Source organism: Anguilla anguilla, chromosome 10 (assembly GCF_013347855.1).
Source record: "Anguilla anguilla isolate fAngAng1 chromosome 10, fAngAng1.pri, whole genome shotgun sequence".
Lineage (NCBI taxonomy): Eukaryota > Metazoa > Chordata > Actinopteri > Anguilliformes > Anguillidae > Anguilla > Anguilla anguilla.
In genome coordinates, this window is record NC_049210.1 from 4227687 (window position 1) to 4242387 (window position 14701).

At 40.8% G+C, this 14701-nt stretch overlaps 2 protein-coding genes and 2 long non-coding RNA genes across 4 annotated transcripts; 2 read left to right on the plus strand and 2 right to left on the minus strand.

The window, feature by feature from the left end:
• Positions 1-2812: 2812 nt before the first annotated feature.
• LOC118207074 (polyubiquitin-B-like) lies at positions 2813-4448 on the plus strand. The gene is made up of 2 exons (XM_035380371.1): positions 2813-2976; positions 3265-4448. Exon 2 carries the CDS (start codon positions 3280-3282, stop codon positions 3739-3741), a length of 462 nt encoding a protein of 153 aa, XP_035236262.1. The 5' UTR covers positions 2813-2976; positions 3265-3279; the 3' UTR covers positions 3742-4448.
• On the minus strand, positions 4440-6054 carry LOC118207080. The gene is made up of 2 exons (XR_004761302.1): positions 5544-6054; positions 4440-5298 (listed from the first exon to the last, which is right to left on the minus strand). It is a non-coding gene; the product is annotated as an uncharacterized LOC118207080 (long non-coding RNA).
• A 2698-nt stretch (positions 6055-8752) lies between these two features.
• Positions 8753-10388, plus strand: LOC118207075 (polyubiquitin-B-like). Its single transcript, XM_035380372.1, has 2 exons — positions 8753-8916; positions 9205-10388. Exon 2 carries the CDS (start codon positions 9220-9222, stop codon positions 9679-9681), a length of 462 nt encoding a protein of 153 aa, XP_035236263.1. The 5' UTR covers positions 8753-8916; positions 9205-9219; the 3' UTR covers positions 9682-10388.
• On the minus strand, positions 10380-11994 carry LOC118207081. Its single transcript, XR_004761303.1, has 2 exons — positions 11484-11994; positions 10380-11238 (listed from the first exon to the last, which is right to left on the minus strand). It is a non-coding gene; the product is annotated as an uncharacterized LOC118207081 (long non-coding RNA).
• Between the last annotated feature and the right edge of the window lie 2707 nt (positions 11995-14701).

Genomic DNA, 14701 nt, shown 5'->3' on the forward strand with positions numbered 1-14701 from the left:
CCATTACTGAGGTCAGGCACTGTTTAGGCCTGGCTCGCAGTTGGCTTTCCAATTGATCCCCCAGGTGTTGGATGGGGTTGAGGTCAGGGCCCTGTGCAGGCCAGTAATTTTCTTCCACACTGTTCTCAACACAACCATTTATATATGGACCTTGCTGTGTGCCCAGGGGCATTGTCATGCTGAAACAGGAAAGGGCCTTCCCCAAACTGTTAGGGAAGCACAGAATAGTCTAGAATATGACTGTATGCTGTAGCATTAATATTTGCCTTCACTGGAACTAAGGGGTCTAGCCCAAACCATGCAAAACAGCCCCAGACTAAGGGGTGTCCAGACACGTTTGGTTATATAGTATATATAAGTCTGCAATCATATATTATTAAATCAGCTCACATTGTACTTGTTTTAAATACACACCATCTTCTGCAAAATTCCTCATCTGTTTTTTTTTCTCTCATTGCAAATATTGTAGTGATTTTTGTAGCGGTATGTACGGTGTCCCAGGGTTTGTCCTTCACCTACGTTAGCAATGTCTGGTGCCAAAGGAAAAAGCAGGAAAAACAGCCATTTCAGTGAAGCTTACCAGCAGCAAGTATTGGATAGACATGCAAAAAAGGAAAAAGTGGAATGGGATAGAACGAAATGGAATTTGCTGTAAGAAATCCAGTGCCGGGATTAGGTTGCACAAATGCTGGATGAAGGTAAAATGTAAGCATCTTCTGTAAGGGCAACAACCACAACAAACCCTGGCCACTTTCACTTTCCATTCCTTGCATTTGCTTGTCACGGGAATGTTATATGGAATGCAGGTACAGGTAGTGATGGGGAGAGGCTAAAATATTTGTTACGTAGGCATTCTTGTGTAATTTGGGAAATCCTCTACAGCAGGGCTGCCCAGCCTTGTTTATGAAACTCTACCTGCCGTCCTGTAAGTTTTCATTTCCACATAAATTTAGCGCACGTGATTCTACAAAATAGCGGCTCAGTGAGATCTCTAGGTGTTCAATGAGGTCTGATTTTTTATGCTTGGATTGAAAACCTACAGGTTGGCAGATCTCCAGGTTTCGTTACGTAGGCATTCTCATCTAATTTAGGAAATCCCCTGAGTCATAGGGCCTGATCTTTTGTTTATTTTTATTTATTCGGCACCTTGTTTTGCTCCTTTTATATACTGTATGTTTCTGTGTGGTAAATGGATGTGTGTTTTATTTGCTTTATCCATTTAAATACCCATTAATGTAACTTTTATAAAATAAATTATAAAATTTTAAAAACTGTAAAAATATGGTATTAGGGACAGAAGCTCTGCCTGAGCTGTCTTGAGGCACCTGCTTCTTTTGTTAACTTTCAGTTGTTTTATATTTATCAGTGATGTGATGAAACCATGTAAAATACTAGTTGATAAATTGGTGCTGTTATGCCTGCATGTTCAGTTGTAACAGAACTATTCCTTCTCTGTGCCATTTTCCCTGTTGAGATTTAAGATACAGCTTTATGAGAAGCTCATAATATAGACAACGTTTCTGTCGTCCTGAATATGACATTTTTTAACATACCCTTTCAGTTGTGATTCATTGATTTATATAAATAATCATTATGGGGGTTCAGTTACTGCTTTCTGTCAAACCTTTCAGACCACATGAGGGGTGGACATCAGTCCTGAATCACTGCTTCCTGCTGCTGAAGAATGCTATTAGCCAATGCTTTAGATAATAGCAAGTCATTATTATTATTATTATTATTATTATTATTATTATTATTATTATTATTGGGCGGCACAGTGGTGCAGTGGGTAGCACTGTCTCCTCACAGGAAAAAAGGTTGTGATTACGAATCTCGGCTTGGTGCCTTTCTGTGTGGAGTTTGCATGTTCTCCCCGTGTCCGCATGGGTTTCCTCCGGGTACTCCAGTTTCCTCCCACAGTCCAAAGACATGCAGGTAGGCCGATTGGAGACACTAAATTGCCCATAGGTATGAGTGTGTGAGTGAATGATGAGTGAATGGTGTGTGTGTGCCCTGCGATGGATTGGCAGCCTGTCCAGGGTGTATTCCTGCCTCTCGCCCAATGCACGCTGGGATAGGCTCCAGCACCTCTCGCGACCCTGACCAAGATAAGCGGGTACAGATAATGGATGGATGGATTATTATTATTATTATTATTATTATTATTAGAAGGAGAAAAAGAAGAAGAAGAAGAAGAATAAGAAATTGGTCTAATACAGCTGTCTGAGAATGCCTGCTTGATTTAATTTGTTGCGTAGCACAATTTCACTTTATGGTACAACTTCAATTATGTGGTCCAACATAATGTTCGTTGCGTTCCTGTAAATATTAAATCAATCCATATATTTTTTTTAATTTACTTTTTTAAAAGGACTTAGTCATTTGCGAACTTATGTTTGATTGTAATTGGTCTCCGTGGCATTTTGGTGTGTTGCGGCTTTTGAAAGCATTTCTACATGGCCGTGTATTATGTACCCTACCTGTGGCCTTTTGCATGTTTTCATGTATTCTCATTACGATTTCTATAGTGTACTGTAATACATGAGTACACATAAGTAAGGAAAGTGTAGCCTATTACCAAAGTGTACCCTATTTGCATTGCCTCCTTTCTTTGTTTTTGTGGTAGGCTACGGAACTTGAACTAGATTTTTCTGAGTTGAGCAAAACAGCACCAAATAAATGCATATTTAGTAACCAGGCATTCATACAGAGAAAGGAAATGAAAAGCGCGACCAATGAATGGAAACCGAAACTTGCCGTCAAATGTATGAGTCCGATCCGGAAAACGAATCTTAAGAGGAGGATGATAAAAGGAGGCGGGCATCTCAGCTGTTCAAAACAAAGCACCAGACAGACAGCCACCATAAGCAGACTCGTCACTCTCATCTTGTTCATCTCGGCTGAATCCTCTTGAGCGACTCTCCGTTTGCACACAAATCGAAAAGTTCGACGTCCTAGAAGGCATTTATTCAAAAGGTAATACGTTGTTTTTATTCTACGTTAGTAATTATAAATAACGTATTTGTTTTCTCACCACCTGTTTCTCTGTCTTATTAGATGCGAAAACTGTGCCTTAATAACAACCATTAGCCGTAATAATTTGGAATAATTATTTTCAGAGTATTTCAGAGACTATGCTGTTTTGCGATGACTCCAACGCTGTATTATGAAATAAAAGGACGTGTGAGGTTCACTTCAAGTTGGTGTTAATTCATATCCTGTTGAGCTGATTTAAAAAAAAATTATTTCATTATTTCGTTTCAGATCAAATCTCTCGTCATGGAGCTAACGATCAAACTCTTAAATGGGAATACTTTTTCCCTGTCCGTGGATCCGCGCACCACAGTCGGACAGCTGAAGTCCAAGATCCAACAGAACGCGGAGGTGCCCAGCGCGAGGCAGCGGCTAAGTACGCAGAACGGCCACAGGATAGACCTGAAAGACCACGGGAAAACTCTGCAGGACTACGGTTTGCATTCTGGATGCATAATCACCGTGCTGATCGTACCTACCGTTAAAGTGTTTCTGAAAAACATTACCGGCCAGATGCACGCCTACGACGTTTCCCCGGGAGAGACCGTCTCTGAGTTCAAGCTCAAGGTCCAAAATAAGGAGCAGGTCGCCGTCCAGCAACAGAGGTTGGTCTACGGAAGCAAGGCCCTGGAGGATGGCCGTAAACTGGAGGACTACGATATTAAAGCGGGGGGCACCATCCAACTCGTGCTGCGTCTGAGAGGCTGAATCTGGTTCACCGCGCCAGTTTTTCCATTATTTTGAACTCTGCTTCTTTTAATTTCTAAAATAATTTTTGTAAAATGTTTTAAAACTTTGAATAAAAATTCTATTTATAAGGATCTATTATTATACTAAAGACATAATGGGACCCTGCTCAACTAACTTGCTTTTACTTTTCAACTGTCTTTAATGATAGCTGTGAAATACTGAAATAAAATGTTATAAGCAATTCTCTGTATGTCATTAACTCTATTGGGTAATGTAATGTTTCAAATGTGAGGATGAGTATAAAAAGATGTGCTTAGTGAAATGTGTTTTCGTCTAGGCCATGCTTGGTGTAATTGGTGCATTATATGGCACTGCTTCAGTAAAAATGTCCAGCTGAAATGACAGGACAATTGTGCAGGTGGCAATCTAGTATAACCGGTAAGGAGCTGGTTTTGTAACATAAAGGTCTTAGGTTCGATTCCCAGCTCGGACACTGCCGTTGTATTCTTGAGCAAGGTGCTTAACCTGCACTGCTTCAGTATATATCCAGCGGTATAAATGGATGCAATGTAAATGCTGTGTAAAAAAAAAAAAGTTGTGTAAGTCGCACTGGATAAGAGCGTCTGCTAAATGCTTGTAATGGAATGCATAAATTGCTCTGGGTAAGAGTCTGCCAATGGCAGTAATGTAATGGTGCAAGAATAAACAAACCATGATGAAGGCAAGCACTTGTTTTATTTCAAAGGTTGAGTGGAAAAAAATGGCTGATCATCGAAAGGTTACATTGACGCATACCTGCGCAGAGTGCAGGATTTTATACAGCAGGTGCACATCGAGGTGTTTTCCTCCACGTCGTTTGCTCTAGACATTACTACGTAGCAAGCAACTGGGTTTGGGTTCCAATACAACACTGGTGGGTATTCAAGACAGCAGCTGGCTTTGCTTATAAGCAACAACACTGATAATAAAGTAATACTAAAGTAGAGCAATACTGATTAGTCTTACTTGATCACCAATCTGCATGTTGTGTTTAGCTTACACCTTAAAATTAGCCATTGATTTTCTGTTGTATTGAGTTTTGATGTTGAACAAATATGGATAATGCATTAGCTTCGCTCAAATCTCAGTTCAGCATCCAGGTTAAATTTAATCACGTGTCCATTTTTTTTTGTGACACGTGCGATTCTGCAAATTGAGGCAATGTGTGAAGGATCCAAAGCATTCTCTTCAATTATCGTATACGGTACAATCAGTCAACATGATTCTCAGTTTGTGTGCAAATCCTTATATTTATAAATGGCATTTTGATCCCTGTGGAACTGCCACTTCATTGGCGAACCGTTCGTTTAATCCACGACTGCACTGGATGTGGTTCGACCATCTCGTTCATTTCCAGCACCTATATTTAGTACAATCAGGCCTACAGTATGTTAAACACGTGTCCTGGGAACCACGCACGTCCGGCACATGCTGAATTCCGTAAAACTGAAGGGTGGTCGGGCGGCTTCACTTCCTCACCGACGCAAGGTAGGCGTACCAGAACAAAGCCACCAGGTTGGCAAACAGTACACGGAACTAAAACAAACAAACAAACAAACAAACAAAAAAATTCATTAAACATAGAGCATTAATGGTGCGACATGGCTGCTATTGACAGTGCATCCGATGTGAAATGCCATCCTTCGATATACAATTTTTGTGTTAAATTGACAGCGATATAGCACATTTTACTCTCGTGAGAACATGTCTGATCCCTCTGAACTATATGAACACTGCAATAGTTTAATGAACACTGAGCACTTCACCGCGGAGCTGCTTACCTGAACAGGCACATAGTTGATGTTGATAAATTGGAAAGGGGTCCACACTTTCCAGTTCATCTTCAGGGCTGGCCAGTAACCTGCTCTCACTTTGCCTTGAAATGCTGAAATTGTCCTACCCTGGAATGGCACCAGCAAGTTCAGATAACTCCAGGCTCGCAGGGCAAGAGCGCCTGATATTGATGTATTTCTACTGCTCCTTCTGGCATATGCCTTTGATACTACACTACACGGCCAGAATGTGGACACCTGACATCAACATCTCATCCAGAATTATGGGCATTGATATGGACTTGGTCCACCCTTTGTTGCTATAACAACCTCCACTTGTCTGGGAAGGCTTTACACTAGATGTTGGCGCATTGCTGCAGGGATTTGCTTCCAGTCAGCCAGAAGACCATTACTGAGGCCAGGCACTGATTAGGCCTGGCTCGCAGTTGGCGTTCCAATTGATCCCCAAGGTGTTGGATGGGGTTGAGGTCAGGGCCCTGTGCAGGCCAGTCATTTTCTTCCACACTGTTCTCAACAAAACAATTTATATATGGACCTTGCTGTGTGCCCAGGGGCATTGTCATGCTGAAACAGGAAAGGGCCTTCCCCAAACTGTTAGGGAAGCACAGAATAGTCTAGAATATGACTGTATGCTGTAGCATTAATATTTGCCTTCACTGGAACTAAGGGGTCTAGCCCAAACCATGCAAAACAGCCCCAGACTAAGGGGTGTCCAGACACGTTTGGTTATATAGTATATATAAGTCTGCAATCATATATTATTAAATCAGCTCACATTGTACTTGTTTTAAATACACACCATCTTCTGCAAAATTCCTCATCTGTTTTTTTTTCTCTCATTGCAAATATTGTAGTGATTTTTGTAGCGGTATGTACGGTGTCCCAGGGTTTGTCCTTCACCTACGTTAGCAATGTCTGGTGCCAAAGGAAAAAGCAGGAAAAACAGCCATTTCAGTGAAGCTTACCAGCAGCAAGTATTGGATAGACATGCAAAAAAGGAAAAAGTGGAATGGGATAGAACGAAATGGAATTTGCTGTAAGAAATCCAGTGCCGGGATTAGGTTGCACAAATGCTGGATGAAGGTAAAATGTAAGCATCTTCTGTAAGGGCAACAACCACAACAAACCCTGGCCACTTTCACTTTCCATTCCTTGCATTTGCTTGTCACGGGAATGTTATATGGAATGCAGGTACAGGTAGTGATGGGGAGAGGCTAAAATATTTGTTACGTAGGCATTCTTGTGTAATTTGGGAAATCCTCTACAGCAGGGCTGCCCAGCCTTGTTTATGAAACTCTACCTGCCGTCCTGTAAGTTTTCATTTCCACATAAATTTAGCGCACGTGATTCTACAAAATAGCGGCTCAGTGAGATCTCTAGGTGTTCAATGAGGTCTGATTTTTTATGCTTGGATTGAAAACCTACAGGTTGGCAGATCTCCAGGTTTCGTTACGTAGGCATTCTCATCTAATTTAGGAAATCCCCTGAGTCATAGGGCCTGATCTTTTGTTTATTTTTATTTATTCGGCACCTTGTTTTGCTCCTTTTATATACTGTATGTTTCTGTGTGGTAAATGGATGTGTGTTTTATTTGCTTTATCCATTTAAATACCCATTAATGTAACTTTTATAAAATAAATTATAAAATTTTAAAAACTGTAAAAATATGGTATTAGGGACAGAAGCTCTGCCTGAGCTGTCTTGAGGCACCTGCTTCTTTTGTTAACTTTCAGTTGTTTTATATTTATCAGTGATGTGATGAAACCATGTAAAATACTAGTTGATAAATTGGTGCTGTTATGCCTGCATGTTCAGTTGTAACAGAACTATTCCTTCTCTGTGCCATTTTCCCTGTTGAGATTTAAGATACAGCTTTATGAGAAGCTCATAATATAGACAACGTTTCTGTCGTCCTGAATATGACATTTTTTAACATACCCTTTCAGTTGTGATTCATTGATTTATATAAATAATCATTATGGGGGTTCAGTTACTGCTTTCTGTCAAACCTTTCAGACCACATGAGGGGTGGACATCAGTCCTGAATCACTGCTTCCTGCTGCTGAAGAATGCTATTAGCCAATGCTTTAGATAATAGCAAGTCATTATTATTATTATTATTATTATTATTATTATTATTATTATTATTATTGGGCGGCACAGTGGTGCAGTGGGTAGCACTGTCTCCTCACAGGAAAAAAGGTTGTGATTACGAATCTCGGCTTGGTGCCTTTCTGTGTGGAGTTTGCATGTTCTCCCCGTGTCCGCATGGGTTTCCTCCGGGTACTCCAGTTTCCTCCCACAGTCCAAAGACATGCAGGTAGGCCGATTGGAGACACTAAATTGCCCATAGGTATGAGTGTGTGAGTGAATGATGAGTGAATGGTGTGTGTGTGCCCTGCGATGGATTGGCAGCCTGTCCAGGGTGTATTCCTGCCTCTCGCCCAATGCACGCTGGGATAGGCTCCAGCACCTCTCGCGACCCTGACCAAGATAAGCGGGTACAGATAATGGATGGATGGATTATTATTATTATTATTATTATTATTATTAGAAGGAGAAAAAGAAGAAGAAGAAGAAGAATAAGAAATTGGTCTAATACAGCTGTCTGAGAATGCCTGCTTGATTTAATTTGTTGCGTAGCACAATTTCACTTTATGGTACAACTTCAATTATGTGGTCCAACATAATGTTCGTTGCGTTCCTGTAAATATTAAATCAATCCATATATTTTTTTTAATTTACTTTTTTAAAAGGACTTAGTCATTTGCGAACTTATGTTTGATTGTAATTGGTCTCCGTGGCATTTTGGTGTGTTGCGGCTTTTGAAAGCATTTCTACATGGCCGTGTATTATGTACCCTACCTGTGGCCTTTTGCATGTTTTCATGTATTCTCATTACGATTTCTATAGTGTACTGTAATACATGAGTACACATAAGTAAGGAAAGTGTAGCCTATTACCAAAGTGTACCCTATTTGCATTGCCTCCTTTCTTTGTTTTTGTGGTAGGCTACGGAACTTGAACTAGATTTTTCTGAGTTGAGCAAAACAGCACCAAATAAATGCATATTTAGTAACCAGGCATTCATACAGAGAAAGGAAATGAAAAGCGCGACCAATGAATGGAAACCGAAACTTGCCGTCAAATGTATGAGTCCGATCCGGAAAACGAATCTTAAGAGGAGGATGATAAAAGGAGGCGGGCATCTCAGCTGTTCAAAACAAAGCACCAGACAGACAGCCACCATAAGCAGACTCGTCACTCTCATCTTGTTCATCTCGGCTGAATCCTCTTGAGCGACTCTCCGTTTGCACACAAATCGAAAAGTTCGACGTCCTAGAAGGCATTTATTCAAAAGGTAATACGTTGTTTTTATTCTACGTTAGTAATTATAAATAACGTATTTGTTTTCTCACCACCTGTTTCTCTGTCTTATTAGATGCGAAAACTGTGCCTTAATAACAACCATTAGCCGTAATAATTTGGAATAATTATTTTCAGAGTATTTCAGAGACTATGCTGTTTTGCGATGACTCCAACGCTGTATTATGAAATAAAAGGACGTGTGAGGTTCACTTCAAGTTGGTGTTAATTCATATCCTGTTGAGCTGATTTAAAAAAAAATTATTTCATTATTTCGTTTCAGATCAAATCTCTCGTCATGGAGCTAACGATCAAACTCTTAAATGGGAATACTTTTTCCCTGTCCGTGGATCCGCGCACCACAGTCGGACAGCTGAAGTCCAAGATCCAACAGAACGCGGAGGTGCCCAGCGCGAGGCAGCGGCTAAGTACGCAGAACGGCCACAGGATAGACCTGAAAGACCACGGGAAAACTCTGCAGGACTACGGTTTGCATTCTGGATGCATAATCACCGTGCTGATCGTACCTACCGTTAAAGTGTTTCTGAAAAACATTACCGGCCAGATGCACGCCTACGACGTTTCCCCGGGAGAGACCGTCTCTGAGTTCAAGCTCAAGGTCCAAAATAAGGAGCAGGTCGCCGTCCAGCAACAGAGGTTGGTCTACGGAAGCAAGGCCCTGGAGGATGGCCGTAAACTGGAGGACTACGATATTAAAGCGGGGGGCACCATCCAACTCGTGCTGCGTCTGAGAGGCTGAATCTGGTTCACCGCGCCAGTTTTTCCATTATTTTGAACTCTGCTTCTTTTAATTTCTAAAATAATTTTTGTAAAATGTTTTAAAACTTTGAATAAAAATTCTATTTATAAGGATCTATTATTATACTAAAGACATAATGGGACCCTGCTCAACTAACTTGCTTTTACTTTTCAACTGTCTTTAATGATAGCTGTGAAATACTGAAATAAAATGTTATAAGCAATTCTCTGTATGTCATTAACTCTATTGGGTAATGTAATGTTTCAAATGTGAGGATGAGTATAAAAAGATGTGCTTAGTGAAATGTGTTTTCGTCTAGGCCATGCTTGGTGTAATTGGTGCATTATATGGCACTGCTTCAGTAAAAATGTCCAGCTGAAATGACAGGACAATTGTGCAGGTGGCAATCTAGTATAACCGGTAAGGAGCTGGTTTTGTAACATAAAGGTCTTAGGTTCGATTCCCAGCTCGGACACTGCCGTTGTATTCTTGAGCAAGGTGCTTAACCTGCACTGCTTCAGTATATATCCAGCGGTATAAATGGATGCAATGTAAATGCTGTGTAAAAAAAAAAAAGTTGTGTAAGTCGCACTGGATAAGAGCGTCTGCTAAATGCTTGTAATGGAATGCATAAATTGCTCTGGGTAAGAGTCTGCCAATGGCAGTAATGTAATGGTGCAAGAATAAACAAACCATGATGAAGGCAAGCACTTGTTTTATTTCAAAGGTTGAGTGGAAAAAAATGGCTGATCATCGAAAGGTTACATTGACGCATACCTGCGCAGAGTGCAGGATTTTATACAGCAGGTGCACATCGAGGTGTTTTCCTCCACGTCGTTTGCTCTAGACATTACTACGTAGCAAGCAACTGGGTTTGGGTTCCAATACAACACTGGTGGGTATTCAAGACAGCAGCTGGCTTTGCTTATAAGCAACAACACTGATAATAAAGTAATACTAAAGTAGAGCAATACTGATTAGTCTTACTTGATCACCAATCTGCATGTTGTGTTTAGCTTACACCTTAAAATTAGCCATTGATTTTCTGTTGTATTGAGTTTTGATGTTGAACAAATATGGATAATGCATTAGCTTCGCTCAAATCTCAGTTCAGCATCCAGGTTAAATTTAATCACGTGTCCATTTTTTTTTGTGACACGTGCGATTCTGCAAATTGAGGCAATGTGTGAAGGATCCAAAGCATTCTCTTCAATTATCGTATACGGTACAATCAGTCAACATGATTCTCAGTTTGTGTGCAAATCCTTATATTTATAAATGGCATTTTGATCCCTGTGGAACTGCCACTTCATTGGCGAACCGTTCGTTTAATCCACGACTGCACTGGATGTGGTTCGACCATCTCGTTCATTTCCAGCACCTATATTTAGTACAATCAGGCCTACAGTATGTTAAACACGTGTCCTGGGAACCACGCACGTCCGGCACATGCTGAATTCCGTAAAACTGAAGGGTGGTCGGGCGGCTTCACTTCCTCACCGACGCAAGGTAGGCGTACCAGAACAAAGCCACCAGGTTGGCAAACAGTACACGGAACTAAAACAAACAAACAAACAAACAAACAAAAAAATTCATTAAACATAGAGCATTAATGGTGCGACATGGCTGCTATTGACAGTGCATCCGATGTGAAATGCCATCCTTCGATATACAATTTTTGTGTTAAATTGACAGCGATATAGCACATTTTACTCTCGTGAGAACATGTCTGATCCCTCTGAACTATATGAACACTGCAATAGTTTAATGAACACTGAGCACTTCACCGCGGAGCTGCTTACCTGAACAGGCACATAGTTGATGTTGATAAATTGGAAAGGGGTCCACACTTTCCAGTTCATCTTCAGGGCTGGCCAGTAACCTGCTCTCACTTTGCCTTGAAATGCTGAAATTGTCCTACCCTGGAATGGCACCAGCAAGTTCAGATAACTCCAGGCTCGCAGGGCAAGAGCGCCTGATATTGATGTATTTCTACTGCTCCTTCTGGCATATGCCTTTGATACTACACTACACGGCCAGAATGTGGACACCTGACATCAACATCTCATCCAGAATTATGGGCATTGATATGGACTTGGTCCACCCTTTGTTGCTATAACAACCTCCACTTGTCTGGGAAGGCTTTACACTAGATGTTGGCGCATTGCTGCAGGGATTTGCTTCCAGTCAGCCAGAAGACCATTACTGAGGCCAGGCACTGATTAGGCCTGGCTCGCAGTTGGCGTTCCAATTGATCCCCAAGGTGTTGGATGGGGTTGAGGTCAGGGCCCTGTGCAGGCCAGTCATTTTCTTCCACACTGTTCTCAACAAAACAATTTATATATGGACCTTGCTGTGTGCCCAGGGGCATTGTCATGCTGAAACAGGAAAGGGCCTTCCCCAAACTGTTAGGGAAGCACAGAATAGTCTAGAATATGACTGTATGCTGTAGCATTAATATTTGCCTTCACTGGAACTAAGGGGTCTAGCCCAAACCATGCAAAACAGCCCCAGACTAAGGGGTGTCCAGACACGTTTGGTTATATAGTATATATAAGTCTGCAATCATATATTATTAAATCAGCTCACATTGTACTTGTTTTAAATACACACCATTTTCTGCAAAATTCTGCATCTGTTTTTTTTTCTCTCATTGCAAATATTGTAGTGATTTTTGTAGCGGTATGTACGGTGTCCCAGGGTTTGTCCTTCACCTACGTTAGCAATGTCTGGTGCCAAAGGAAAAAGCAGGAAAAACAGCCATTTCAGTGAAGCCTACCAGCAGCAAGTATTGGATAGACATGCAAAAAAGGAAAAAGTGGAATGGGATAGAACGAAATGGAATTTGCTGTAAGAAATCCAGTGCCGGGATTAGGTTGCACAAATGCTGGATGAAGGTAAAATGTAAGCATCTTCTGTAAGGGCAACAACCACAACAAACCCTGGCCACTTTCACTTTCCATTCCTTGCATTTGCTTGTCACGGGAATGTTATATGGAATGCAGGTACAGGTAGTGATGGGGAGAGGCTAAAATATTTGTTACGTAGGCATTCTTGTGTAATTTGGGAAATCCTCTACAGCAGGGCTGCCCAGCCCTGTTTATGAAACTCTACCTGCCGTCCTGTAAGTTTTCATTTCCACATAAATTTAGCGCACGTGATTCTACAAAATAGCGGCTCAGTGAGATCTCTAGGTGTTCAATGAGGTCTGATTTTTTATGCTTGGATTGAAAACCTACAGGTTGGCAGATCTCCAGGTTTCGTTACGTAGGCATTCTCATCTAATTTAGGAAATCCCCTGAGTCATAGGGCCTGATCTTTTGTTTATTTTTATTTATTCGGCACCTTGTTTTGCTCCTTTTATATACTGTATGTTTCTGTGTGGTAAATGGATGTGTGTTTTATTTGCTTTATCCATTTAAATACCCATTAATGTAACTTTTATAAAATAAATTATAAAATTTTAAAAACTGTAAAAATATGGTATTAGGGACAGAAGCTCTGCCTGAGCTGTCTTGAGGCACCTGCTTCTTTTGTTAACTTTCTGTTGTTTTATATTTATCAGTGATGTGATGAAACCATGTAAAATACTAGTTGATAAATTGGTGCTGTTATGCCTGCATGTTCAGTTGTAACAGAACTATTCCTTCTCTGTGCCATTTTCCCTGTTGAGATTTAAGATACAGCTTTATGAGAAGCTCATAATATAGACAACGTTTCTGTCGTCCTGAATATGACATTTTTTAACATACCCTTGCAGTTGTGATTCATTGATTTATATAAATAATCATTATGGGGGTTCAGTTACTGCTTTCTGTCAAACCTTTCAGACCACATGAGGGGTGGACATCAGTCCTGAATCACTGCTTCCTGCTGCTGAAGAATGCTATTAGCCAATGCTTTAGATAATAGCAAGTCATTATTATTATTATTATTATTATTATTATTATTATTATTATTATTATTATTATTGGGCGGCACAGTGGTGCAGTGGGTAGCACTGTCTCCTCACAGGAAAAAAGGTTGTGATTACGAATCTCGGCTTGGTGCCTTTCTGTGTGGAGTTTGCATGTTCTCCCCGTGTCCGCATGGGTTTCCTCCGCGTAATCCAGTTTCCTCCCACAGTCCAAAGACATGCAGGTAGGCCGATTGGAGACACTAAATTGCCCATAGGTATGAGTGTGTGAGTGAATGATGAGTGAATGGTGTGTGTGTGCCCTGCGATGGATTGGCAGCCTGTCCAGGGTGTATTCCTGCCTCTCGCCCAATGCACGCTGGGATAGGCTCCAGCACCTCTCGCGACCCTGACCAAGATAAGCGGGTACAGATAATGGATGGATGGATTATTATTATTATTATTATTATTATTAGAAGGAGAAAAAGAAGAAGAAGAATAAGAAATTGGTCTAATACAGCTGTCTGAGAATGCCTGCTTGATTTAATTTGTTGCCGTAGCACAATTTCACTTTATGGTACAACTTCAATTATGTGGTCCAACATAATGTTCGTTGCGTTCCTGTAAATATTAAATCAATCCATATTTTTTTTTTAATTTACTTTTTTAAAAGGACTTAGTCATTTGCGAACTTATGTTTGATTGTAATTGGTCTCCGTGGCATTTTGGTGTGTTGCGGCTTTTGAAAGCATTTCTACATGGCCGTGTATTATGTACCCTACCTGTGGCCTTTTGCATGTTTTCATGTATTCTCATTACGATTTCTATAGTGTACTGTAATACATGAGTACACATAAGTAAGGAAAGTGTAGCCTATTACCAAAGTGTACCCTATTTGCATTGCCTCCTTTCTTTGTTTTTGTGGTAGGCTACGGAACTTGAACTAGATTTTTCTGAGTTGAGCAAAACAGCACCAAATAAATGCATATTTAGTAACCAGGCATTCATACAGAGAAAGGAAATGAAAAGCGCGACCAATGAATGGAAACCGAAACTTGCCGTCAAATGTATGAGTCCGGCCCGGAAAACGAATCTTAAGAGGAGGATGATAAAAGGAGGCGGGCA

Excerpts from the sequence above, each read along its gene's own strand:
- LOC118207075 (XM_035380372.1), top strand. The coding sequence starts at position 9,220 with ATGGAGCTAACGATCAAACTCTTAAATGGGAATACTTTTTCCCTGTCC.
- LOC118207074 (XM_035380371.1), top strand. The coding sequence starts at position 3,280 with ATGGAGCTAACGATCAAACTCTTAAATGGGAATACTTTTTCCCTGTCC.